Source organism: Aspergillus brasiliensis (genome assembly GCF_001889945.1).
Source record: "Aspergillus brasiliensis CBS 101740 unplaced genomic scaffold ASPBRscaffold_1, whole genome shotgun sequence".
NCBI classification, from domain to species: Eukaryota; Fungi; Ascomycota; class Eurotiomycetes; order Eurotiales; family Aspergillaceae; genus Aspergillus; species Aspergillus brasiliensis.
The window spans coordinates 4,332,201-4,357,626 of NW_027137442.1; the positions used below are offsets into that span (position 1 = coordinate 4,332,201).

The 25,426-nt window shown below is 53.2% G+C and overlaps 8 protein-coding genes across 8 annotated transcripts; 5 read left to right on the forward strand and 3 right to left on the reverse strand.

Annotated features, from left to right (window-relative positions):
- The first annotated feature begins 205 nt into the window (after positions 1 to 205).
- Positions 206 to 2,388, forward strand: ASPBRDRAFT_37565 (uncharacterized protein). Its single transcript, XM_067623756.1, has one exon. The coding sequence runs from the start codon at positions 478 to 480 to the stop codon at positions 2,041 to 2,043; it is 1,566 nt and encodes a 521-aa protein (XP_067485587.1). The 5' UTR covers positions 206 to 477; the 3' UTR covers positions 2,044 to 2,388.
- Positions 2,389 to 2,751: 363 nt separating this feature from the next.
- Positions 2,752 to 4,561, reverse strand: ASPBRDRAFT_37568 (uncharacterized protein). The gene has a single exon (XM_067623757.1). It carries the CDS (start codon positions 4,472 to 4,474, stop codon positions 2,831 to 2,833), a length of 1,644 nt encoding a protein of 547 aa, XP_067485588.1. The 5' UTR covers positions 4,475 to 4,561; the 3' UTR covers positions 2,752 to 2,830.
- Positions 4,562 to 4,951: 390 nt separating this feature from the next.
- On the reverse strand, positions 4,952 to 6,772 carry ASPBRDRAFT_25927 (putative sucrose transporter; the record flags this gene model as incomplete). Its single annotated transcript, XM_067622220.1, has 4 exons — positions 4,952 to 6,108; positions 6,159 to 6,480; positions 6,548 to 6,587; positions 6,642 to 6,772. 4 exons carry the CDS (start codon positions 6,770 to 6,772, stop codon positions 4,952 to 4,954), a joined length of 1,650 nt encoding a protein of 549 aa, XP_067485589.1.
- Positions 6,773 to 7,775: 1,003 nt separating this feature from the next.
- Positions 7,776 to 8,892, forward strand: ASPBRDRAFT_113548 (glycosyltransferase family 8 protein; the record flags this gene model as incomplete). The annotated part of the gene is made up of 3 exons (XM_067616750.1): positions 7,776 to 7,821; positions 7,887 to 8,322; positions 8,412 to 8,892. 3 exons carry the CDS (start codon positions 7,776 to 7,778, stop codon positions 8,890 to 8,892), a joined length of 963 nt encoding a protein of 320 aa, XP_067485590.1.
- A 1,102-nt stretch (positions 8,893 to 9,994) lies between these two features.
- Positions 9,995 to 10,958, forward strand: ASPBRDRAFT_115044 (uncharacterized protein; the record flags this gene model as incomplete). The annotated part of the gene is made up of 2 exons (XM_067616866.1): positions 9,995 to 10,065; positions 10,187 to 10,958. 2 exons carry the CDS (start codon positions 9,995 to 9,997, stop codon positions 10,956 to 10,958), a joined length of 843 nt encoding a protein of 280 aa, XP_067485591.1.
- Positions 10,959 to 12,455: 1,497 nt separating this feature from the next.
- On the forward strand, positions 12,456 to 14,887 carry ASPBRDRAFT_191577 (translation initiation factor 2A; the record flags this gene model as incomplete). The annotated part of the gene is made up of 6 exons (XM_067620383.1): positions 12,456 to 12,480; positions 12,606 to 12,675; positions 12,754 to 12,825; positions 12,892 to 13,309; positions 13,393 to 13,621; positions 13,680 to 14,887. The coding sequence occupies 6 exons, from the start codon at positions 12,456 to 12,458 to the stop codon at positions 14,885 to 14,887; spliced, it is 2,022 nt and encodes a 673-aa protein (XP_067485592.1).
- A 1,562-nt stretch (positions 14,888 to 16,449) lies between these two features.
- Positions 16,450 to 18,486, reverse strand: ASPBRDRAFT_112444 (uncharacterized protein; the record flags this gene model as incomplete). The annotated part of the gene is made up of 2 exons (XM_067616652.1): positions 16,450 to 18,364; positions 18,428 to 18,486. 2 exons carry the CDS (start codon positions 18,484 to 18,486, stop codon positions 16,450 to 16,452), a joined length of 1,974 nt encoding a protein of 657 aa, XP_067485593.1.
- A 481-nt stretch (positions 18,487 to 18,967) lies between these two features.
- On the forward strand, positions 18,968 to 25,255 carry ASPBRDRAFT_112988 (anaphase promoting complex subunit 1; the record flags this gene model as incomplete). Its single annotated transcript, XM_067616710.1, has 2 exons — positions 18,968 to 25,071; positions 25,159 to 25,255. 2 exons carry the CDS (start codon positions 18,968 to 18,970, stop codon positions 25,253 to 25,255), a joined length of 6,201 nt encoding a protein of 2,066 aa, XP_067485594.1.
- Positions 25,256 to 25,426: the final 171 nt, after the last annotated feature.

Consider the following 25,426-nt stretch of genomic DNA (forward strand, 5'->3'; position numbering starts at 1 on the left):
CAGGCAGAATGCAGCATGTGAGAGTTGGTTCCAGAACTATTGACTGGCGTATATACTATGCATATCGAGTAGTTCACAGTATGTCAGTTATGAATCTTGTAGTGAAAGCCGGAACTAAACTAACTAGTAGTAGTTCAATACTAAAAGTAAGGTTGTGGCCAAGAGAGCCTCTCTCTTTTCTCCAGTGTTGTTGGCTTGCTTTAACGGTCCTCCCCTTCCCTCTCTGCTTCTCACTCACACATTCCCTCTCTCTCTCCCTCTCCCTCTTCCTCCCTTCCTCCCTCTCTCTTCCATCCAATCCTTCCCTCCTTTCCCTTGCTCTCATGGTCAGTGCTGCCCTTCTCCTCCGCGATGTCTGGATTAAATCCTTTCCGCCCTAAGAAGCCCGAGAGTGAGTCCGTCCGGCGGTTCCGGTTCCTGCGCACCGTTCGTCGCGTGCTGGTCGGACGAGATGGACGGAGCTGTCCCTGACCCATGATGCTGACCTCCCCCATCCCAGATACCTTCGCTGCTTCTGCTCCTTTACCTCAGTCTCAGTCTCAGCCTCAGCCTCCGCCTCAGCTCTCCTTCACCTCGTATCCCACCAAGCCCGTTCCCTCCGTGACCTTCCCTTCCACCTCCTTCCGCTCTGTCCCTCGAACCCCTCCCGCATCCTTGACCCCGGACCCCGACGATACGGCGTCCTCCGATGACCAGTCTGTTTCGGATCCCTTCCACCAGCACTCGTATGCCACCGATGACGATGGAGAGACGGAGGAACAGGAGGACATCGATGATTTAGATTCCAAACGCACCTACCAGGTCGCTCACCTACCTTCCCGGGACGATGATCGCTCTCAGCCATCGATCAGGACCGTTCCAGACCCGGCCTTATCCTCCTCCAGGAGATCCGCGCCGCCCGCAGCCATCACACTCCCAGCGCAGAGGAGCACCCATGATCGTTTAGCAGATTTGGAACAAGCCGGCACTACTCCTCGTGAGAGTGTGCCCGCAGCTGGTTCGAACGTGTCGACGCGTTCATCCACATCCTACGGAGGCACCCGGACGCCCGACAGCAGCTCCACGGATGTATCGCGGCCATCCGACCTGCGTACCGGTCCAGGTACTCGGGCTGGGTCGGGCTTGACCCCATCATTAGATCCCAGTTCACGTCCTCTTGCCAGCCGCCCGGGTAACAGAGACCGGATACCTCCGCCTCCGCCGAAGAGTCATCATGGGAAACGGATCACCCCTAGTGCTGGCATCACACCATCGCTCACCCAGACTACCCCTGGCAAGACGAGCAACCGATTCTCCTTTCATGGCTCCCCATCTGAGCCATCATACTCGCCCCGGCCCTCCCAATCGGGGTCCGACTATTTCTCCGCACGGCCAAAAGACGAGCCGCGATCAACTGAGCAGCCGACAGAATCTCTCCGTCGAAGTCAATCGCAGCACAAACGGCCGCCAACTCCACCCCTAAGCCGACGACACAGCCAGATGAGACGGTCGAAGACCACCATGTCTAAAGCCAACCCCTTACGTTTATCCATCCATGTAGCACAGGACTCGAGTGCAGCGTCATCGTCATCATCGCCGCCTCCCAGTCCAGGCGGCTGGTCCTTGAACCCATCGCGAACTCGGGAGTCCCGCACGGGTAGTACCCCGTCCGAGGAGCCCATGCATACTGCGACCTCGTCCCTGCGTCCGGAGCCCTCTGCAGCCGCACCGGTGTCGCCCACAGAATTGCCCCAGTCGACGTCAACAGGATCGTCGACGAAGCGGACCTCGCTTTACAACCCCCTTCCCCCGCCTCCGCCGCCGCGACGCACTCGCGGGTCCAGCAATCATAGCAATGACAGCAGTGGTCAGAGTCTCCGATCGGGCAAACCAGCCGACGAGACAACGACGGCACCAGCACCAGCACCAGTAGCGCCGGTAGCACGGGACGAGTTTGTCCCACACCCGTCGAATGCCCATGACATCCTGGCCGATTTGACCCGGTTACAGAAAGAAGTAGATGATCTGCGCGGGCATTACGAGAGCCGAAAGGCCAGCCAATAGGCCAGCCCAGTAGTGGGCTTGGCCTTGTCCCTATCTTTATGTCTCTTTCTATTATTCTGCAGCAAAGAGCAATTAAGTATTGACATAGGCATCGGCGTCGTAGGGAGTGAGAGTGAGTGGGTGAGTGATTGTATATGGGCACGTGAATATGAACGAGTGATGAAGCATAGCGCTTGTTTATTTATTTATATTTATTTTGCCCCCCTTCCATTCTTGAGTATAGTATATGTTTCGTTGGGTCAGTGAAATAGCCATTCAGGGCTATATGCAAACTATGCATCTGTTGTACTATTCCGAATTCAATACTGAGAGGCATTGCGCTATATTAAACTCGCAGAACGGCCATAGCCAGACAAGAAGTTCTTCTGTAGGCATACGCATAGAGTCCATGGTATTGGGTCTATCTAGTTATGTAGCCTTCGAGTTGCTAACTGAAAATGTAGTTCTACATAGTACTACTACTAGTTAGTATGATGGCCTCCTCAGTCAACTTCTACCAGTCGATAGATTTTGATACTAGTAACCACCAACACTGCTCGCTGGATGAACGTAAGCCACTGACCCTTCCTTCGTTACTATATCTATTTACTATCTATCTAGCTCTATAGAGTACGTACATGCCATACTATACCAGACGATAAGCAAGTAAGTAGTTAGGAAGTAAACCGGCCACTCTACTTCCTCCACACTAATGAAGGAAGCTAACAACCGCACAGCTACAGCCACATATCAATAGCAAGAACCAGCTAAGCTAACATAAAGAAAGAAAGGAAGTGAAATCTATTAACTACCCCAGATACAATTCCAACGGCAAATCATGATACATCTGATAATCCAACTCCACACTCCATTCCAAGACAAAGAACTTGACTAACGCCACAACAGCCATGGAACTTAACTCTTCACCACCACCACCACCACCACCACCCTCTCCTCGTTGTTCTACTTCTTCTTGTTGTTCTTTTACCAGCTGAGAAGAAGGGGAAACTCTCCAAAACATCGTCTCATCAAACGATACTACAGCCAGCCCATCACTTTCACACCTTACCTTCGCTATATCCGTGACGATACGGACGGCATCCCCGGAATTGCCGCTCCCGGCTAACACGGCACCCGCGGCTAGGTCGGCCATGCTGCCATTGTGCACGAACTGGGCGTCCCAGCCGCGGGCGATGAGTTGGTCCGCTCGCGTGGAGACGGTCGTGCGGAGGGTATGGGCGAGTTGGGCGCGGTAGTGGTTCATGCGGGGTCTGGCGAAGGCGAGGAGGATGTCTCGGAGGCCACGGTGGATGGACCATGAAAGGGAGGTCCATGGGAGGTAATCGAGGCAGGTGTTGAGGATGGTGGCTTCGTGGGGTGGGATGTGGAGGGTGACAGAGTGGGTGGTGGTGGTTTGGTGGCGGGGGTTGGATTCGGTGCTGGGGAGGGAGAGGGTGGTGGAACTAGTAGTGGATTCTAGTTCTGATAATATGCCGTAGTCTATATTGTCCTCGGTGACGGGCTTCATCAATAGAAGATCGACTTCATTGACGTTGCCTCCAATCATGTTGTAGAGGTGTCTGCTGCCGTGGGCGCCGCCAAAGCCTCGCACGATGTGTTCGAGAATCCACTTGCCCGATGCTTTGCGGCCGGGAAAGGCGCATTTGAATGGTGAAGAGGACGCGGGGCTTTCGATGACTCCAGCTAGCATGCGCAGACAGCGGTCGACGCGCACTTCAAAGGTCGGAGGGTAGACGTCTTTGTTCAGCGTATGCGAATCGTGTGCCGCGAAGTGGACGTGTGCGGCGTCGCCAATGGGCCATTCGACGTACCATTGTCCACAGTAGGAGGCGTAGGCGGCTCGATGGCCAGATGCGCCGCTGTGTCGAAAGACGGGTCGAGCATTGGTCACAGTGAACAGTGCCATGAGGGTCGGGCGAGAGATGACCGTGCAAGCGGTTAGCTTGTGCTTGGTGAGAGGGCCGCGAGGGAGGCTATCCCAGGTTGGCAGCTGGACTGGCGGTTCTCCGGAGATGGTCACGACATATTCAGCCTTGACGGGGATTTTGGCAGACGAGACTAACGAACCGGTCTGGGAGGGCTCTTCGGGCGCCGTTGAGAATGGATGAATGACGTTGAGCAGGATGGACCATGCAGCCTTGCCGGTTGGTTGCGTGAGTGGCCGTCGACTGACATGGACGGTCTTTCTGCCACAGAGCCCGCATGGTAGATTGGCGCTGATGACAGGCCCGACAAGAGGGGGTTTCACGACTCGATACCAAGGGACGTGTGGCTGCCAGAACCGCCAGCGACCCAGGTGCTGTACATCTCGCAGCGTGTGAAAAGGGTCAGTCTGATCGATGATTGTCCCAAACTGGGTGACGATGGAGCCCAGCCCTACCACCGTAACGGCGAGAGAGAGCCAGGTAGCCACTGTGGACGAGACATCCATTCGGAGGCTAAACCCAGCGAGCAGCCGGGCGACGGTGCTCTTGACTGACATCCAAGGCGAGCTCATGACCTCTGGCGGGGGTTTGGGATATGTAAGTTGGAGGAATGGCGAAGGGCTGCTGCGCTAATGCGTCTGAGCGCATCGGCCGCCAACCATCGACCGCCGTCGTCGCAGGATCCGAGTTGATTTCGGCAGAGAACGCCCTCGAGGTTCATCTCCGCAAATAGGATGCATGCTGATTGCACCTAGATTCTCTTCACGAGCTTTTCCAGCGTCTTGCATGATCACAATAACAGAACGAGCTGCTTCAGTTCTCCCAGCACCAGTGCCCCTACGATGTTGCCAAAACCAGGCACACGATGGCCTTGGGTGGCCTTAAAGAATGGATGAGTCGAGTACCAAGATCTATTTGTAAAAACTAGTCCCAAGTGAGGTCTCGAGGGCTGGCAAATAGTTGCGCGGTGGCCGATTTGCGCCCTACTTTCTCCTAGACTGCTCTTGGAAGCCCATTGTCAGGAAAGCTGCAAGAATGGCAGCACAACCTCCCAGCCTCATGACCCAGCTTGTGCTGGTGTCCCAAGGCTCTCCTCGTGGCTTCTGTAGCGCCTTGAAGATGATGCTGCCTATCGCACTGGATATAATCTGGGGAAACGAAATAGCGACATTGTGTAGACCAAGAACGACACCAGCTTGGTTTACTGGTTTTTCTTTCGCCCTCGGCTCACCAGATTCCTGAACATATGGCAGAATGCTTGCCCCTTCTACTTCGTCAGATCTTTCTCGATGATGTGCCGATCGTCCAGAGTCTTCCTGCGCGATCTCAGACGCGATTAGGGCGTATGGCGCCCACGCTGTGACAGCCCAGGCAATTCCAACTATTCCAGTCATCACCGCCGCCTGTCCTGGGGAAGAGACCATGAACGTGCTAAACATGCAGATGGCGAATAGACAATGCGAGAGAAGCCATGTACGGCGTAGTGACAAACCAGGGATTCTTAACTTCAAGCGAAAGCTGCTCGAGCTAGTGCTCGCTTCAGCTGCCATTTGCTTCTCTGAAGGAACCACTAGCAGTGGCAGGATAATGCTCGCTGCAAAGGACACGAGGGCATTCACGAGCAGAGCCAAAGTACCGATGCGAGTAGCATCCTCCCATGCCTTGTTGATTTCATCATCCGATAGATCCTGATGGCTTTCAAAGATGGGGTTCACATATAACTGTCCTATATAAGTGGTGGCGTAGAACAAGAACGAGAACCACCCGAACCATGCTGCAGCCTGGATGATATAGACCTGACGAATACGCAAAGGGAGGCGATGAACGGACTCTTTAATGGACTGAAGTATTGATACAAACCCCAGACTGTCAGATAAAGATGGCTCCATGCGTGGATCCTTTTCTTTGATATGAGCGCAACCAATGGATAGGGTAATTGCCAGTGACAAGCTGGCAATTACGCTGATTCCTTTAAATTGAGTATTTCCGAGGAATGGAATGATCCTCGGCAGGTTCAAGCCGCCAATGATGAAGCCGAAGATGTTCCCTGCACTGACGTGACGGCTTGCCCAGGCATTTGCCGCTTCCTGCTGATGAGCCGGGGCGTTATCAACAATGAAAGCCCGGGTTGCTGCTTGAACTGTGACAGGACGTCAGATGTATGTTCAAAAGAGGGCATGAATATCATACCGGTGTTAATGGCAAAGTCTTGGCAGTACATTAAAAGCGTTGCAGCCACGATGACTGCAGTTTTGGTTTCAGCTGCCTGAGCATCAAGACCAAACATGCCGAATAGGCTGCCGACTATTTCTCGCACCCACGCCAGAGCCATCAGAGAGATAGCCAAAAGCACTCCACCGAATACCATAAACGGCTTTCGCTTGCCCCAGGAGATGCGGCAATTGTCACTTCGGATGCCGATGTAAGGTTGCACGAGAGTACCCGTAAGGGGCCCTGCAATCCAGACAAAGGCAAGCAGCGCTTTGCTCATTCCTAGAGATAGAAGATACGGCTATAGCATAAGTGATACTGAATTAGCTACTGATAACTTGCTTGATTTCTTGAGCTTTACAACTTACTGATCCACTGGAATGCTGGATCGAATAGACAATCTGGAGACTAGGCAACGGGTCAATGAAGACAACAGAGCAATCTCATGCCATAAGTACTCACCCGCCCATGGCTAATGTTAGTACGAAGAGGTATGTGCTGCTCTTGAATGGCTCGTCAGGGGTGGATGGAGAGTCCGGCGGCACCCATCCATCGCGGATGAGAGGCTCCGCCTCGTTGCTGCGCTCCGTCATGAGCGCAGGCAGTCGGGCATTTATCAGTCTTCTCCTAAGCAGTACCAAAGATGTTGAACTATAAAGTAAATGGAAGTCGACAGGAACGATATCTCAGAGGATGAAATCGATAAAGGAGGTTGTTTACTTTCTCCGGGCTCGGGACGGAGTTAAAGTCGAAGTAGATCCATCAAAATTCCCCAGGCATCAAAAGGAATCCATGGACGGGACTGACCGCCTGGATCCCGAACAGGTAAGGATCTGATGCAGATACTTTGGAAACGCTATTATATTTAAATAGTACATGCTAGTTTGGTTTCATGTTTAATATTAGAACCGATATCTACTTATAGAAAGTGTGTCTCTTCTTTGGGGAGCATAGCTAGTTATAAACTGTAGCTTAGTAAGCTTGTTCTGCTCTACTGGCCAGTAAACTGTCCAGAGAGTGAGAAAGTAGTACTACTACTAGATAGTGTTAGTACTAGTTAGTTATATTAAGCAGGTAAATTTCGACATGTTTGATAAGAACAGTAGTGGTAGCAGTGGAAAGTTATCAGGGTGAAAGACTAATTTGACTTTCTCGTTTATCATTTCTGCAGAACACCTTCAGCCGCAGGCCCACTCTTTCGATAGCAATATATCTAGATACTAGATAGTATATCTACTGTGCAGTAAATTTATATCTCAAGCTTCGAGATTATTCCATGTCCGATCCCTGACTAATGATACCATCGAGATAAGGATGGTGAATATCGCTAAGACGAAGCCGGTTAGGCTTCCGTAAATGATGCGAGGCTCCCGATGACCCGAAGTCATCAACCGCGTCCTCATCCCCACGTCTCTCGCTCCATCCTTCCCCTCTCTTGACTTCTTGCGATTCTGGGCGTGGCAGGTTCGTCTCCGGAGATAAGAGCGCGTGTATCAATTCGCCATAACCTACCCCAGGCGGCTGTCCAGCGCGAATCCCGGCGTTACAAACCTCTCATTCGGCGACTCGGTTCTTCAGCATCTATATTTTCCGGCCATGGCCCACAATACCGGCGTTCCCCGCATAACTGATGCGACGAAAGGTACTACTGTCCACGTCAACGGCATTAGACATCTTTGAGAGCATCTCATAGCTGACCTGTACCAGTATGGACGACTCTAATCACGAATACTGCCTACCTACCGGGGCTGCTGACCCTGGAGTACTCCCTCCGGAAAGTGGGCTCGAAATATCCGCTGATTGCTCTCTACACGGACACCTTCCCGGCGGAGGGCCATGCTGCTCTCGATGCCCGTGGAATCTTGAAGCAGCGTGTCCCTTATCTGCTGCCTTCCGTACCCAAGGACTACGTCAATGATGTGCGGTTCTATGACTGCTGGAGCAAGCTTACGCCCTTTTCCCTAGTGGAGTATGAGCGCGTCGTGCAGCTGGATAGTGACATGATGATTCTCCGGAATATGGACGAGCTGATGGAGCTCGAGCTAGACCCTCCAGCATTGGCTGGGACGGGGAACCGTGTCTTTGCCGCCAGTCATGCCTGTGTCTGTAACCCGTTGCAGAAGCCGCACTACCCTCCTGACTGGTATGGACAGCCCATCTTTCATTCCCAAGTCCTACAACGAGGACGCAATTTCCCCCCAAAGTAATCAAAGACTAATGCATCACTGTCAGGATTCCATCCAATTGTGCATACACATCTCAGCATGCCACCCCGGATGTTGCGCAAACAGAGGGCGCATCACCCACGACCGGGCTGGGTATCCCCAACGGCGGTCTCCAGGTGGTCAATCCGTCCCAGGAAGTCTATGATAAGATTTTGGCACAGCTGTCCTCATCTGCGACCTCAAACTATGAATTCGCCGACCAGTCCCTACTGTCGGATGTGTTCTTTGGGCGATGGGTAGCGCTACCATACATCTACAATGCGCTCAAAACCATGCGGTGGGAGGGGATTCATGATGCGATCTGGCGAGACGAGAGCGTCAAGAACATGCACTATCTGCTTAGCCCCAAACCGTGGGATGAGAGCGAGGCTGTCCGGTCGGGTCGCGAACCTCGTTCGAGCCGGGAAGCGCCGCACAGCTGGTGGTGGGACATTACAGAAGAGAGAGTGAAGGAGGAAAAGGCAAGAGGGGTAGATGACGGGTTCTGAGTTTTCTTCTTTTTTATTCCTTTTATTTCTCCCTTCTTGCACAAGTGGACACCGCAGCGCTATCATAGCACATTAGACCTGTCACCATACGAAACCAATGCTACAATAATAGAGTCATTCTTCGAGGGCCCAGATGGAACGGGAATGCAAGCTGGATGGCGTACATTCATTCCAAGTTGTGAGAGGGTGTTTGGTGGGAAGCTGCATTCGGAACCCGTCCACATTCAGGCTCCCAGGTGTCGAGCCCCGCGCCCAATGCTGATTGGTCCGTGAAGTGGCCCAGCGGGTGGGGGTGACGTCAGGGGCTGTCGGGGCAGAGACTAAACCCGTTTGGGACCATCGCAGAGGGAAGTCCAAGCCATTCATCATAGCAACTAACTAAATAGACTGACTAGTCACAATCACCTCCAGGGGAAAATGCGCCCACCGAAACCGCGGGGAACTGACGCTGGCTTTCCGAAACATCCACTAGAAGACGCCTGGAATGGACCTGCATTGAGGCTGGGAGATAGTATCTAAGAAAAGGATAAAAAAAAGGCGGCGAATCCGCTTCAGATCGAAGGTTGATAGTGCTGGCCCACCGACAGCCTCACTTTCACTGACCCGTTCATTCATTCATTAGGTTCATTTACTTCCCCTTCCCGATTCACTGAAACCACTACTAGTCTACTGTCTACTACTCCTGTTACTATTCGTCTACAGTACTACTACTGCTGCTGCCACCACCACCACCACCACCATTAAGCTGGCTTTGGACGCTCCGCATTCAAACCTTAAAAAGCCCATTGCGATCTCCCACTCTTACCACGGATTCCCCCCGTCTCTTATTGTTACGCGACTCGGTTCATCATAAGTAGACCCAGCCAATTCACTGCCCCGCAGATCCCTCCATTTCTTCTCTTAAAAACCAGCTTGTTGTTTGGCTTCCTCGTCCTTTCGCATCCAGATCGACATCTTTACCGCTGCATCTCCTTGAACGATCACCACAACCTCCCTCAACCGCGCCACCTAGTCTACCTCCATCGTTTGGTGTATTTCACCTTGGAGCGGACATTCTCCCGCTTGTGAACACTCAACTTCAATCGAGCTTTACCAGGACATAATGACCACCCCGACTCTGATCAACCTCCCTCCCCCGCCATCGGACCCAGTGACTCCATCGGACATGGGGCCGTAAGTTCCCCAGCTTCTCCAATGCCTTTCTTTCAGATTTCTGTCATGCATCGTTCGCATTTTATCTTCCTTTCTTAGTACCTATACAGATCAAGCTGACAAGAAGTTCGCGATGCACTAGAGGGACTCCGAATTCCGGTACGACTTCGCTGTCGGCCTTGTCTACCACCGCCATTAAAGATGGCCACCAGGGTCAGCCTCTTCCCCACGGTCGTCACGCCCACCACTCCCATTCCGCATCCGCCACATCCACGACCACGCTGGAAGCAGAACGCGCCGACCGTATTTCGCGTCTAGCAGGGCTGGAACGAGTGGCCACGGCGCGGGCGGGTGGCACTCCACAGCCCTCAGGCATGATGGCAGGGACTCAATATCCCGGATATTTTGACAGTGGTTCTGGGATTAAAGAAAGAAGCACGGTAGGTAGTGCCAGTGCGACAGGCAGTGTGGGCGCCCGCACGACCTGGGCCAGTGGCAGTGATGCGTTCGATGCAGACCGAATGAGCGAGTACCCGGAGGACGGGACGTCCAGTGTAGGCAACTACAGTGATGAAGGAGACGCTAGCCTGGTGGCATTCGGAGAAGGCGCCAGTACTTTGAGTGGACCAACTTCACATCCACTGCTGAATCGGACCTCATCGGGACATCGACCAACTTCGCTGGGCAGCCCTGGAGTGAGCCGTGCGAGCGCATTCGCATCCCACAGTCAGCAACACTCTGGAGATGGTGCGATGCTGCTGTCGTCCCAGTCCCCAACTGGATCCGTGACACCGGAACCTACACAAGATGCGCGGATGGTCGATGGGATGACGTTTGACTCGGATGTGATTGACACCACAGTGAGGACCCCGCGATTGGCCACTCCCGCGCAAGGTGGCGAGCCGACTTTTTGAGTGAAAAGTAGTTTTTGCTGCTTCTGTTGTAAATGAAAGGGAGGACAGACCGACACAGATGGAATAAGGTCAGGTTTGCCAAAAGGAAAGGATTTACGGGCGTTCCTGCAAGGTAACTTTTTTTCTTTTTTAAGTTTCAACTTACTGAGTTCATGGATTTTGGCATTGTAATTGTATGGAAAAAAATGGGATATCTTATTAACTGGGGAGGAGGAAAGGAGGATATGGTAATTACTTATTGGCGAGGGAGGCTTTTGTGGGCTCTAGGTCATTTACTACATTTATTCTCCAGATTGAAAGAGAAAGAGAGAGAGAGAGGGAGGGAGAACGAGAACGAGAAAGATATCGGGATATCTGCCACAAATATCTACTTGTAGAATAGTTAGCTAGCAGCGAGTCATTTCTCCTACATTTCCAAGCAATTTGTGAAGCCATTGAAAGTGCCCGACAGCCAGTATTTAGAGAAAACCAGTCAGTAGGTAGACTGAAAGTTGGATTGGGATTAGATTAATCTAAGCATTACGGGTCCAACGAGGAGGATCTCCATCCCGACCGGAGCAGGACCAGATTGACTCCAACAGGCGAATTGACAGAAAGTCTAGACCCGGGATCTGTGTCTCGTTCCCTCTTGTCAGGCTTCCCAGGTATGGCGAGAAGCAGAGCAATCTTGCAACTTCAGAAAGTAAAATATCAGTTCAAGTAGCACAAATCAAAAAGGAATCAGTAGATAGTTGGGGGAATAAATGGAGGCGAAAAACGAGCAACGATTCAACTGGAACTTGGTGAAACTGGGGCCGAGATCGCCCAATGGGAGGGGCCCCTTCAGCCTTTCACACTCTCTCGGGCTGCTTCTCTTCTCTCTTCTTTCCTGCTTCCTCTTCTTCTTCCTCTCTTCTTCTCTTCTTCTTCTTGTCACCTTTCCCCACCACCCCGTTCAACTTCCCTTTCCCGCCCTCCTCCCTCCAACCCCGACTGTCTTCCTGTCCCTGTCATTGCTGGCATTGACTTGTCAAGCATCGAGATTCCCCCTTTTGGAACCGGAGACTCCTACTGAGGTATTCGTTCGATCAATCCCGCCAAGCTTCGCTGCCATCCACTTTTGACTCTTTGTGTGTGTTTGTGTGTTTCGCGGCACTCCAGACACCACATCTCGCCACACTTCATCTTCTACGGCCATTATCTTCCACTTTGTCCACTCTCGATCTATCTGTCGTGTTCGTTCGCAACTGGCCCTCCCCCGGTAGTAAAATTCCCGTTCAGTCTTCCCGTTGGATTACTCCCGAAGACTACCCGTGCAATTTTTCTGCTGCCCTGTTACACACTACCTAAGTGGCGGGGATATTGTTTCACACATTCTGCCACTGAGATTCTGGGTTTTGTGATATTCCCTGGTCTGTCGCATTAGCTTCGTCTTGCGCGCGCACCTCTAGCTGCTCTTGTGGCTTTTGTGAATACGTGTTTTGTCCTACCAGAGTGAACGTTAAGAGACATTTCGAAATGGCAGCTCCCACCCAGCTTGCTTGTGAGTCTACCTGCTGTCTTCTCTGTCCTCCCATTCTACAATCGAGGATACCTGAAAAACAAAAACATATTTTCACTTCCTCGGGGAGTTTTCTGCTATCCAGGGGTCAGTCTAACTAGCTACAGACCGTACGGTCAAGGGCATTGGCATCTTGGATGCCGCCCCCGTTTATGAACCTTTGTCGGGGTTCGAAAAGTATGTACCGCCCAATTTGCTCGATCTTTCTCTACTCCGAATAACCAGCTAATCTTATAACTCTTCTATTGGTTGCAGACCCGAAGGAAACCTTCGCTGTAGCGCTTACTCTCCCTGCGGCCGCTATTTCGCATGGGCATCCCCAGAGAAGTACGTCACTCGAACCGTCACTGAAACCGAATAAAGCGAAAAGGAAACTTACTGGTTGTCTACTAGGGTCACCATCATCGATCCTTCTGTCGGACATGTGGTCTCGACCATTGCTGCTGAGAACGTCTTCGAGCTGGGATTCTCGCCCCTCGGAACCTACCTGATCACTTGGCAACGCCCTTCAAAGGATGCCAACGGCGATGCGGTCAAGAACCTGAAGGTCTGGCAGGTCGTGCAGTCCTCCGAGAACGGAGACGAGAGCACGCCTGTGGGCAACTTCGTCCAGAAGTCGCAGACGGGCTGGAACCTTCAATACACGTCCGATGAGCGTTACTGTGCCCGGGTTGTCACCAACGAAGTCCAGTTCTACCAGAGCGAGAACCTGTCTCAGGTCTGGAACAAGTTGCGTGTGGAGGGGGTCGCGGACTTTGCGGTCGCTCCTGGCAAGAACCACTCGGTGGCCGTCTTCATTCCTGAGCGCAAGGTACGTGTGGTGCATTTGTTTACAACCCCAGTATGGACCTATTGTTCTTTCCGAGCTAACAGGGGATGCTTGCTTCTGTTTAGGGACAACCTGCTGCTGTCAAGGTCTTTTTGGTGCCTCAGTTCGGATCCCCCGTCTCGCAAAAGACCTTCTTCAAGGGCGACAAGGTCCAGCTGAAGTGGAACGAGCAGGGTACCACCCTGATCGTGCTTGCGCAGACGGACGTGGATCGATCGGGCAAGAGTTACTATGGCGAGACCACTCTCTACCTGCTCAGTGCTGGTGGTGGCTTCGACTCTCGTGTGGACCTGGGTAAGTTCTTTGCATATGCTGCCTGGTTCAAAGACGGAGCATTCTAACAGCCACCTAGATAAGGAGGGCCCTATTCACGATGTGACCTGGTCTCCCAACTCCAAGGAATTCGGTGTGGTGTATGGCTACATGCCCGCGAAGACCACCATCTTCAACTTCCGCGGTGTGCCCAAGCACACCTTCGCTCTGGCCCCTCGGAACACCATCCTCTTCTCGCCTCACGGACGGTTTGTGCTGGTGGCTGGTTTCGGTAACTTGGCCGGTCAGATGGATATCTACGATATGGACAAGAACTTCCACAAGATCGCCACCGTCGAAGCCTCCAACGCCAGTGTCTGCAACTGGTCCCCCGACGGTCAGTTTATCCTGACCGCCACGACCAGCCCTCGCCTCAGAGTCGACAATGGCATCCGTCTCTGGCATGTCAGCGGTGCTTTGATGTACAACGAGGAGATGAACGAGCTCTACGATGTGTGCTGGCGGCCCCAGTCGCTGGTCCAGCATCCCCTCGGCGATCCGTTCAACCCGCTTCCGGCCCCCCACCCCTCCGCCGTGGCGTACCTGAGCACCAAGAAGGCTCCGGTGAAGCCGGCCGGTGCGTACCGGCCTCCCGGTGCCCGTGGCCAGCTCACCCCTCTCGCCTTCAAGCGGGAGGACCAGGGCGGCGCGGTCTTTGTCCGGGATGGCGCCAGTGGCGGTGCGACCGTTCACACCACCAACGGATTTGGCCGGACGCGTAGACGTGAGGTGCCGGGTGCCGAGCCGGCCGAGGAATTCCTTCCCCCGGGAGCCGCTCCTGGAGGTGGAGTTGCTCTGCCCCCCGGTGCCGACCAGCCGGAGAAGCTGTCCAAGTCCGCTGCGCGCAACAAGAAGAAGCGTGAAGCCAAGAAGCAGAAGGATGGTGAGGACGAGCCGAGCCCGGACCGCCGCGGCGAGAAGGGTGACGACCGCAACCGATCCAGGGGCCAGAACGAGCGCAAGAACGGCGGCCAGGCCAATGGTGCCCCCGGCCCCAAGGCCAATGCCAACAACGCTGCAGCTGCAGCTGCAGCGGCCGCGACGGCGGCGGCAGCGGCGGCCGACGCGAGTGGTGCTCACTCCGCGCAAGACAAGAAGATTCGCGGACTTTTGAAGAAGATCCGCGCGATCGACGAGCTGAAAATGCGCCTTGCCGGTGGAGAGAAGCTCGAGGATACGCAGATGAAGAAGATCCAGACTGAGGAGTCGGTGCGCAAGGAGCTCGATGCTTTGGGCTACAGTGGCTAGAAACAGGCACCCATATCATATTGGGTCATGAATCTGGATTACTACTATCAAGCAGCATTTGAATCAACTACCATTTGGAAATATGCGCACCGGTTTCTGCGCTGTTGGCGTTGCTCCCCTTACACTGTTAGCACTTTTTCTTTTTGTTTTCTCTTCTTGGCTGGCTGCCTGTATGAATTGTACATATTGTCCAGTGGCTCTGGCTGGTCTGTTTGCTGTGACGGAGTATTATCTTCTCTGATCTGATCTGGATGGATGTCAAGACGATATATCTTTCTGGTGTGTTAGAATCGTGTTCAGCGAGGGTGATATTAGCTATATGACCCTGTATATCTGTATATACATACACCGAAAGAGTCAAAAGGAAAAAAAGACAAGAAATGAAGAGACACAAGAACGGTGGTTCTTAGACGTACTACTACTACTTTCCACTTGTGCATCACTCAGTATGCGGTACTTAGTATTCCGGTCATATATCTTATTTCCATTCGTACATGTGAGAAATGATGCTCTATTCGTAGCAGTTAGTGTAGTAAACGGGTAAATAACCAATTGAATACCAAATTTCTTCATTCCTTTCTTTTCCACTTGACTATGTATTGTTGAGTTGGTGAGTGGGTGAGTAAGTGTATGAACGCTCCTCATTCTTCTTCTTACTATTACATTTGCTGTTGTTCAATACTATCATTGTGAAATGCCCCTCGATTTCTAGTATGCAAATATCCATAGTAGTAAAAGAAACTAGTTGCGTTCACGAACTAGTTGATTATCAATGGATCTATTTTCTTGCACTATGATACAATCTACATACCTCTACAATTATGTATGATATGATATGAAGAAATGTTCCCACCAAATCAAATCCCCCTTTATCCCCAACCCCACACCCCCCCAACATCGGCAGTCCTCTAATCCCATCCACTCATATCTGATACTGATGTAGGTAGATATCTCCATCCAAATCCATCCAGATGGAGAGATACAAAGCACCTCTCCATCCTTGCGAGAACACACGGACAGAAAGAGCGGACGGATAGATCAATATCGAGTCACGAGGGAGGGAGAAGAAAGGAAAGGAGCAGAGGGGCTCAAAATCCGATATTTTGGGGGGGGGAAATGAGGTGGTCGTTGGGTCACAATGATAACCCGGTCGTGGGGAGGATTGATTGATTTTGTCATTTAGGAAAAAAAATTCCTAAAGGACAAAATATGGGTTGATGGGATGGGATAAGTTTGATGTCTCGCAACCGATACAGAGCTTATCACCTTCGAACCCGGTTCTTTCTCGACACGATAGGGGTCGTGGGAGAGGTAGGGGGAGGGAAGGGATTTCAAGGCATGGACCTCGCCTTGCGCTCCACCTTGCAGTGCGAATTTTGGAGGGTCTTGGGTTCTTTCTACAGGTAGGTGGAAGAGGGAACGAAGGAAGAGGACGTATGAGAGGTGTGAGTTGATGGATGGGTATCTCTGTTCTTGATTTCAGCTTCATTTGTTAGGAACATGTAGGGAACAATGTGTAGAAGGGTCACTGGCTGGCTGTTCTGCCGATGGCATTGTCATCGCTAAGTGAAGACACGCGCTCGCTTGACGGGACTTCCTATGCGGAGTGACCGATTCGTGCTTGCCATGCCACTTAGGAGTCGATCCATCCCTTCTACGCCGAGCTGCCCCCTTTGGAGCATCTGCTGGTCTGCCTCCTTGGTGGGAGCCTCGGGGATGTATTCGGTGGCGGGTGCTGGTGCTGGTTCAGTTAACCGTGGGGCGAGGATCACAAGTCGATGCTCGGCTGTGAGGAGCATATCGAATGCCTGTGTGCGAGTGGAGCGGGGTGCCGCAGGAAGGTGTCCGATGCCTTTCAAGCGCTCTCCCACGAGGGTGATATCGTGAAGGGGAGACACTCGGCAGCGGTTGGATGAGTCGAATGTGCCACTAGCCTTGACAGCGTTGCGCCACAAGGAGAGCAGACTGGGAATGACTGCGCTTTGGTTTCCATGCTGCAGCAAAATCGATTCGTCGGGCAGCGCGTCCCTCCAGGAGTTAGTCTGATACACTGAGATGCCTCCACTCAAGGAAGGGCTGGCTGTTCCAACGGAGGCGCCTTTGAGCAGCGTGTCTTCGCGCAGACGTTTCGTAGACGGCGTCAAGGGCGCAAACTTGGGCCGTTGTTCAAAGGCAGGCCCGCTTGTCTCAGAACGACTGGCGCCAGTCAGGGGGCTCAGAATTCGACCGCTGACGGAGAACGTCGTCAGAGAGCCTCCCGTTACTCCCTGCACACTCGACTGTCGCTGAAGTGGTCCCTTGATGGTCCCGGGGCCAGCCCCTTCCAAATCCCAGACACCCCATTCGCCATCGGACGTGAGGACCAAAATGGCACGGCCTCCAAGCACCCATTCTGCGTGAGTAACGATCTTCCGCCGAGGAAGTCCCGAAGCAGACTGCTCAAAACCGGGGTAAAGACTGATCAGCCATTTCCCTTCCGTGTCGACTGTCTCAAATTCGCTCTGGGCCCCAGACGACCTCCGCGAGGCTTTAAGTGGCTTTGTGGAGAAGCAGGAGTATATCTTGACACATCCGCTATGGAATGCGACGAGCAATGTGGAGTGACGGAGAGCAGGATACCCCGAGGGATTGAAAGAGATGTTCACCGCAGGAGCGGGCAAGTGCCGTCGCCTAGTCTCAATCTCGTCATCGCACAGACGATATGCAGTGCCGCGCGCCTTCTCCTCCTCTGCGACCGGAATGCGATGAATGATCAGGAGACCCGACGACTCAGCCGAGTGTGTTGCGACGAGGAGATCCCACCTTCCTGTAGATGAGCGGGATGAGCCATGTTTTGAAGATGTATCTTGATCTTGCTGATCAAATTCTTGATAGGTGAAGGCGAGGCTAACTCCACGCGGGATCTCCTGGTGAGAGACTCCACCGCTAATTGAGATTGTCTGAATTCCGAAATCACTTTGCGTAGGGTGAGGGGGCAGCAACGGCAGAGTTACAATGCGAGTAGAATAGTCAGCGCATACAGCCGCGACAATGATGTCTGTCTTCAAAGCCGGGGGGAACGGATCGAGCGAAGAGCGCGCTGTTTCGGGGAGGATACGAGGCACAGCCAGATCGAGGACTCTACTTCCAAGGGGTATATCAATCTGGCGCAAGACATCATCATAAGGATGGAAGGGGTCCACCTCAGTTTCGTCCTCCTCGAACTGATAGGTTGGTTCTTCATCTTGCTGAGTCTGCTGGGTCTCCGCCGTGCTCTCATCATCGGAATCGATGATCATGACCGCATCATCGTTGACGTTGCTGGCCTTCTGCGGCTTGTCCACTTTCGGAGCAGAAGGTTTCTCGGTAGAAAACGATCTTCCTCCTCTCCAGACAACTTTGAGTCCAGTCTCGTATCCATAGACGATGATCGACGAGCCATTGGGGGCAAGGAGGGGGTAGCCTTTAGCTGCGTGCACACGATGAGGCAGTTGATAGCTAGATGAAATATCCAGTAAGCACGGGAATGCTGTCATGGTACAGAATAGAACGCGAGTCTACCTTAACTGCAGGCCATCGTCTCTAGGCCTGACCAGAGGTTTAGTTGGGAAGGACGGCATTGTTGTCGTGGCAATCACTTGTACGGTCAAGGACAGAGCTCAAATGGAGGCCGACGCCGCCGAAAGGGTAGTTCGTGTTACCAAACGGATCAAGAGAGATGTAATTGAAACCACTAGCTGCAGAGACTAGAAATGATCATGTAGGTTAGAGCACGAGTGTTGAAAAAGGTAGTGAAAGAGTTGGTGTTGAGGAAGAAGGTGAAAGAGAAGGAAGTTTGGGGAGGCCGCGGAGGAAAAAAGCCGCTGGGTTGACGATGGAAAGTTGGCCCGCCGCGTCCATCGCGTCTCCAAGCAACAGCCTGCCTTTGCTTCCCCTCACGCCGCAACCACCACGAAAACGTCCCAACAACGCCCATTGTCGTTGATCCGTCAAGCGCGCTGACCTGCCTGTTTGATGGTCTAACCTGACAATGGGCATGATATCGCCTCTGGCTCCCACTGCCAGAAAATCTACCGCTACGCCCGACGATATACACCGATAATGGCTACAGTTCGATCCCTCGGATTGCATGAGCCTTCGGCCATCGCATTCCTTGTCGCAGAAGGACTCTTGCCTTCAGATCCCTCGGAGGATCTCTACTCATGGACGACGAGCGTTGATCGAGACTCCACCGGCCCGGTCGAAGATGAGATTGTTTGGACAAGAAGCTGTGTGGTTTGGTCGCGAGCGGGGGTCGTCCAGAGAGTGTTCCGGCTTGACTTAGAAAAGGAGGAGATCAGACATGCTTTGTTGACGAGGTTCGCGGTGGGAAAGATCAAGAGATCCGAGTCAAGCGTCTCGAATACCTCAACAAGCGACACGGCGCAGCTAGGCCGTAACTCAGGCCGCAGTCGAGGCTCGCCTGATCACCTTAGTGCTGGACTACCGAAAGGCTCATTGTTGATGCTGGGTCGGAATGGCGAAGGCTATCGCGATAGTACCGACACAGACGCGAACAATGCACGAGCCCTGGTCGTGGTCCTCAAGTCCCAGGCTCACATCTTCTTTCTTGCTGGGAACAGCCATGTTGTGCCCCTACCGTTCGAAGTTGATTCCGTGTTTGCGACCCCCAAGGGTCTTTTGATTCAGAGAAAACTACATGAAGACGAAGACAATAGCTCACTACCGGCAGCGCCCCCGAACTCGTTCGTCTCATCCCTGCCTGAATTCCGTGCATCGCAGTCGCTGGACATACCGTCAGGCAAATCCAAACGACCATCCTTGACAATTTCCCCAGCCCCCAAGCCTGGCCTGAAGCCACGGACAAACAAACATGCTGATATGCCCAGAGTGTTCTCTCTCATGGATCCACACTCGGAAATGGGACTGGTTGTGACTAACCAGTCCTCTCGTTGGCTACACACTAGTGTCTCAGCTAGACCCTCTGGACTGGATGTACTTGACCCAGCGGACGCTATTGTCTATGTGTCTCCAAAGGATGAGATGGCAAGCTCCAATTGGGGACTATCTATTGGTCCGTTGATCCTCGTGGTAACCGTCAATATCAACACGGGCTTGTACACCATATGGACGGCTCACTACAGGCAAGATGAAAATGCACCCTCGTCGAAAAAGAAGGAGAGGAGAGACACGGGTGGTACTCGATCGAAGCGACGCAGCTCACACTTCGGAATGACGACGGGAACAACCACACCGGCTGGTCGCCCATCAGGTGCTAGAGAAAGCTTTGGCCCAAGAAGTGATGGGTGGAACACATCTGGGTTGTCTCTTTCGCAATATTCAGTCGAAGGCAAGCCTGATGAAGACGACCTGGCGTCCAAGTTGGGTCAAGACTTTGGGGACATTGGTGTGCCACTCAAAACATCAAGACGAGTCAGCTCTCTCCTTGCACGCGCGGATCTGGCCGCCAGCCAAGATAGAATTACGTTTTCCGACTTAGCCACGGGCAGTCAATCGAGCTCCATGCCACATGGAAATTTTCGGCAATCTCTTGGAGCTGGAAGTACTCGAGGCAGCTTTGGCTTCAACCCCAGGGGTTTTCTTCCACCTGGCAACGGCTCAGTGTACAGCACTACTGGTAGCTTTGTCGATGCACCAGTCGATAGACTGCTTGAGGAGCTGAACAACGAAAGTCTTTTCGAAGGATTCGAAAATATGGACTTGAATCATGCGGCGTCAGGTCTGCCTGAAGAGGTCTTCCTTTCCAAAGTTGAAAGCTTTTCTTCCAAGTTTTCGGTCTCCTTCCAGACACCGGTCAAGTCAAAGCCATCAGCTCGGCGGATCAAGATTATGACTTTGTGCCCGTCGGAGTACGGCAATGCGCAATCTGGAAGTTCCGCGGCGTTGGCGCTTTACTTGGTGGATCAAGAAGCGAGATCAATGACGGTCGTCAGCCTACGAGCAGACAAGGTTGCGGTTTCCAAAAAGGACGCGGTATTCTCGAGAAAGCCAAAGAAAAGCACGCTATCTGAGGAACGATCATTAATTGTCCAAGCCTCCGGGATACAGCACTTTGCAGATGTATGGGATGCTTGCAAGATCGTCGATGGTGGGATCTCACGGATCTTGACCCTAAAGAAGACGGACAGTGGCGAGCAGGTATTGCAGTTGCAAACTCCGTGGAGCAAAGCAACTCCGATTCAAATTCCCCGGAAACTCATGCTGCACGAAGCATACGGCATACATCCCAATACATCTGGCAACCGTCGAAGAGAAAGTGGTGTGAAGCGACTAATGACCGACTCGCCAATCACAGTGACGGGCTTCGACCATGCTGCAGCCAGAGGAAAGTTCGATGTGATTGACTCTGAAAATCGGAAAGTGAAACTCCAGGTCCAGATGGAACCTAGCAATGAGCTGGTGAAACGTCTGCTCAATGTCTGTCGGTTTGCACTATCGGACGAAAAAGCCGGAGACGGGCTTTTGGCTGCCTGGTGGGAGACCATGGCATGGCTCCAAGAGAGAGAGACAAGCGAGAACGATCTCGAATGGACTGCCATGGTAGTGATATTGTTTGCAATGGCGATCCAATTCATTGACAGTGAACAACCCCGGACTCCGGCTAAACCGACCCGCAGAAAGAAGGGGCTGTTGAGGTCAAGCAGCGGAAGCCACGTCGATCTCGAGAGCTGGGAGACTATGTTAGAGCAGGAGTCTGGCTCTGGAGGCGTGGTTGCACCGTGGATGGCCAGTAGCTCGTGGGCCTGGGTAGTTGAACAAGACGCTGAAGATAGTGAAATAAGCCACGGCCACCAGGTGCCCTCGAGCCGGTCCACCTGCCGAACCAACACATATCTCCTTCGATGCATTGCTCTGACAAGGGACTTTCTGAACACTTCCCGGGGCACCCTCTCTGTAGGCTCAGGTGGCTACCTGCCCACGGCGTTATCCTTCAACCAGAGCATACGAGGCACCGCACTCTGTACTATACTCGTCGCGTTACATCTGTTCCGCGAGGAGCAAAAGCTATCCATCTGTGATAGCGAACAATCGGGCAAGCCTTTGGGTCTCCTGGCCCCAGTACTGGCCCAACTTGGCGGGTGGCTTGGCTGGCAGTCTTGGGCATGGTCCGAAGATGCCTATTATGGCATGGAGATGGCTAGTATGGACCGCTGGCAATTTGAAGAGACTCGCATCTCAATGCTCGACCTCCCTGCAGAGCCTTTTGCGCCGCCGTCGATCTTTGCTCACTTGGAAGGTGCCTGGCGCCAGCCGTCAGATTCGTTCTTCACGCTTCTGAACCTGGTAACCAGCCCGGACAGACCTCCAAAGAAAGGAAGGTTATGGAAAGAGTGCTTTACGCTTACCCCCAGAACGCTTGCTCTTGATGGGTTCCTCTCAGAAGTACATAACCTCGCGGCACCGTTTGACCGGGTCAAGCTTCTCCATCGTTGGGGTTTCACCAGAAGCATCATCGAGAGCTTTCCGGAAGGTGTCAGCGCCCCCTTGTACGAAGCGATTATGCAGTCACAAATGCATGCATCCACGTCCTGGCACCCAAAGCTCCTTGAACTTATTGATCGCGAAGATCTGAGTATCTCTATGGGCAAGAACAAGCCATGGCTTCCATCGGCTACATCGTCGCTGCAGCCGGCAGTATCGCACGATGCCATACGCGATGTGCATCACATTGGTAACTCTGCATTGGACGTGGATGCAACCAACTCGTTTGAAGCTTCCGCGGAGGCAGACCGGTTTTCCGTAACGAGGTTGATCTTCCGTGAGGATAAGCGTTTCATCGACGCCGCTCGGTTGCTGAACCAGTCCAAAGCACCGGTTGCAGAATGCATACCCGAGCCGGAATGGACCGACTCGGACCTGCTAGAAGCCCAGAAAGAGGTAGTGCAACTCGTGACGCTGAGGACGCTCTCCATCCCCACGGGTCGGGCCATGTTGACCTTTAGCGGACGACTACCATTGCTGACAGAGAAGCTCCCGATCCCTTCGTTCTCCCTGCAATGTGTCATGAAACCGTCGAATGTGACAATCAGCGCGGACCGGGCCTCCTTTAGCGAGGAGAAAGTGTGTTGGGCGTTCTTCCACAATGGCGTCTCTACCGGGCTCGCCATATCGAAGAGCTCCAGGGGCATTGACACGTCCTGGATACTTTTTAACAAGCCTCAGGAGCTTACTAACAGACATGCGGGCTTCTTGCTGGCTCTGGGCTTGAACGGGCATCTGAAATCCTTGGCCAAGTGGGTGGCTTTCAAGTATCTTACCCCTAAACATACCATGACATCCATTGGGTTGTTGCTCGGCTTGTCAGCCTCGTATCTAGGCACAATGGACACCTTGATCACCCGGCTACTCTCCGTTCATGTCACCCGGATGCTCCCTCTTGGTGCTGCCGAGTTGAACTTGTCGCCGCTGACACAAACAGCCGGCATCATGGGCATCGGCCTCCTCTATTGCGGATCCCAACATCGCCGAATGAGTGAAGTGATGCTGTCAGAGATCGAGAATGTGGAACAGGAGGAGGGCTCTCACGAGGATCTGCGCGATGAAGGATACCGTCTGGCTGCGGGGCTCGCTCTTGGCTTTATCAACCTGGCCAAAGGCAAAGACCTCCGAGGCATGCGCGACATGCACATCGTGGAGAGGCTGTTGGCTGTTGCAGTGGGCACTAAAAACGTGGATCTCGCACACGTCCTGGACCGGGCCACGGCCGGCGCCACGATTGCCCTGGCGATTATTTTCATGAAGACTAATGACGAGATCTTGGCCCAGAAGATTGATATCCCGGACACCACAGTGCGCTTCGACTATGTTCGGCCTGACTTGTTTCTTCTTCGCACTCTTGCCAGACATCTCATCATGTGGGACAGCATCCGTTCTACGGATGACTGGTTTATACAGAGCCTGCCGCCAGTCTACCGTCGTCGGTATCGCCTCACCGGCGTCCGTCGACTGAAGAGTGACGATATGCCATTCTTCAATATTGTCGCTGGTCTGTGCTTTACCCTGGGTCTTCGCTATGCGGGCTCGGCACAAACCTCCGTGCGTGATCTGCTGCTCGCATATTTGGACCAGTTCATCCGCATCTGCAGACTTCCTGCCGTCAACTACGATGCCAAATTGGCCCGGAACTCCGTCCGGCACTGCCAGGATGTCGTGGCCCTCTCCGCTGCCGCCGTCATGGCAGGCACCGGCGATTTGGCCCTCTTCCGTCGCTTGCGGTCTCTCCACGGCCGCGTGGACGCCGACACTCCGTACGGCAGTCATATGGCGGCGCATATGGCCCTGGGCCTACTGTTCCTGGGTGGCGGTAGCTACACCCTCGGCACCTCCGACCTGGCGATTGCCTCACTGATTTGCTCCCTGTACCCCATCTTCCCTACAACCGTCCTCGACAACAAATGCCATCTGCAAGCCTTCCGACATCTCTGGGTCCTCGCCGCAGAGCCTCGTTGCCTGGTGCCGCGCGACATTGATACCCGCCGACCCATCTCCATACCCATAACCCTAACCAACCAAGATGGCATCAGCCGCAAGATCACCGCTCCCTGTCTTCTCCCCGACTTCAACAGCCTCACCCGAGTCGAGATCCGCAACGCAGACTACTGGCCCCTGGTTTTGGACTTCTCGAAAGACCCCGACCTACGCCAAAAGTTCCACCAGGGCGATCAATCCATCTACCTCCGCCGTAAGGCCACCTACAACCCGACCGGCTCTTCGGTCTTCGTCTCGACGCTTTCCGGCCTGAGCGAAGCCCAAGATGTTCTCCCCTCATCCACCTCCGCCTCCAATCACGGCAAGGGCCTTCCCCCAGCCGCGATGCCAAACCTCGCCACCCTCCTTACCTCTGGCGTCAATCGCACCCCTACCTCCACCAGCCAGAGCCTGTGGGAATGGATCTTCAACCTCCCCTCTCTGCAGGGTTTGGACGTCCGCGAAAAGTCCCTCGTTCTTCCTTCCTCCTTCTTCCCCAGCACCAATAGCAGTAGTCTCAACAACACCACCACCACCACCACCGCTGCCCTCTCCTACGCCCCCTGGCTGCGCCAATCCGCCGTGGACAGCAAACTTGTCCTCGAGGCCATTGTCAAGAATACCATCCAGGCGGCGCGTGGCCGTGCTGCTGATCCAGATGAAGTCCGCGATCGTATCTGGCAGTTGCGGTTGTTGTTCAACTGGATTGATGCTTCGTCTTCTTCATCTACCCTGTCTCTGGCCGAGGAACACTTCGCGGAGAGGGAGGTGCAGGAAAGATCCGAAAATGGAGGTCTATCCAGCCAACTAAGTGCTTCGGATGGACTCTGGTTAAGAAGGGATTATATTGAGGAGATGAGGTGGAAGATTTGGGGAGTGCAGATTGGGGACTATGATTGATTATTGTGAGAGGATGCGCTGATTGATATGTTTGCTTATGATATGATTCGGTGGAGTTCTGTTGGGATCTGTGAGGGTGGTATTCGATTTACGTCTCCTTTTTGTGCTTTGCTATGCATACGTCGCTTCTCGTTTGATCCATGAAAGGAGAGAGAGAGAGAGAGAGAGAGA

Excerpts from the sequence above, each read along its gene's own strand:
- ASPBRDRAFT_37565 (XM_067623756.1), top strand. The coding sequence starts at position 478 with ATGCTGACCTCCCCCATCCCAGATACCTTCGCTGCTTCTGCTCCTTTA.
- ASPBRDRAFT_37568 (XM_067623757.1), bottom strand. The coding sequence starts at position 4,474 with ATGGATGTCTCGTCCACAGTGGCTACCTGGCTCTCTCTCGCCGTTACG.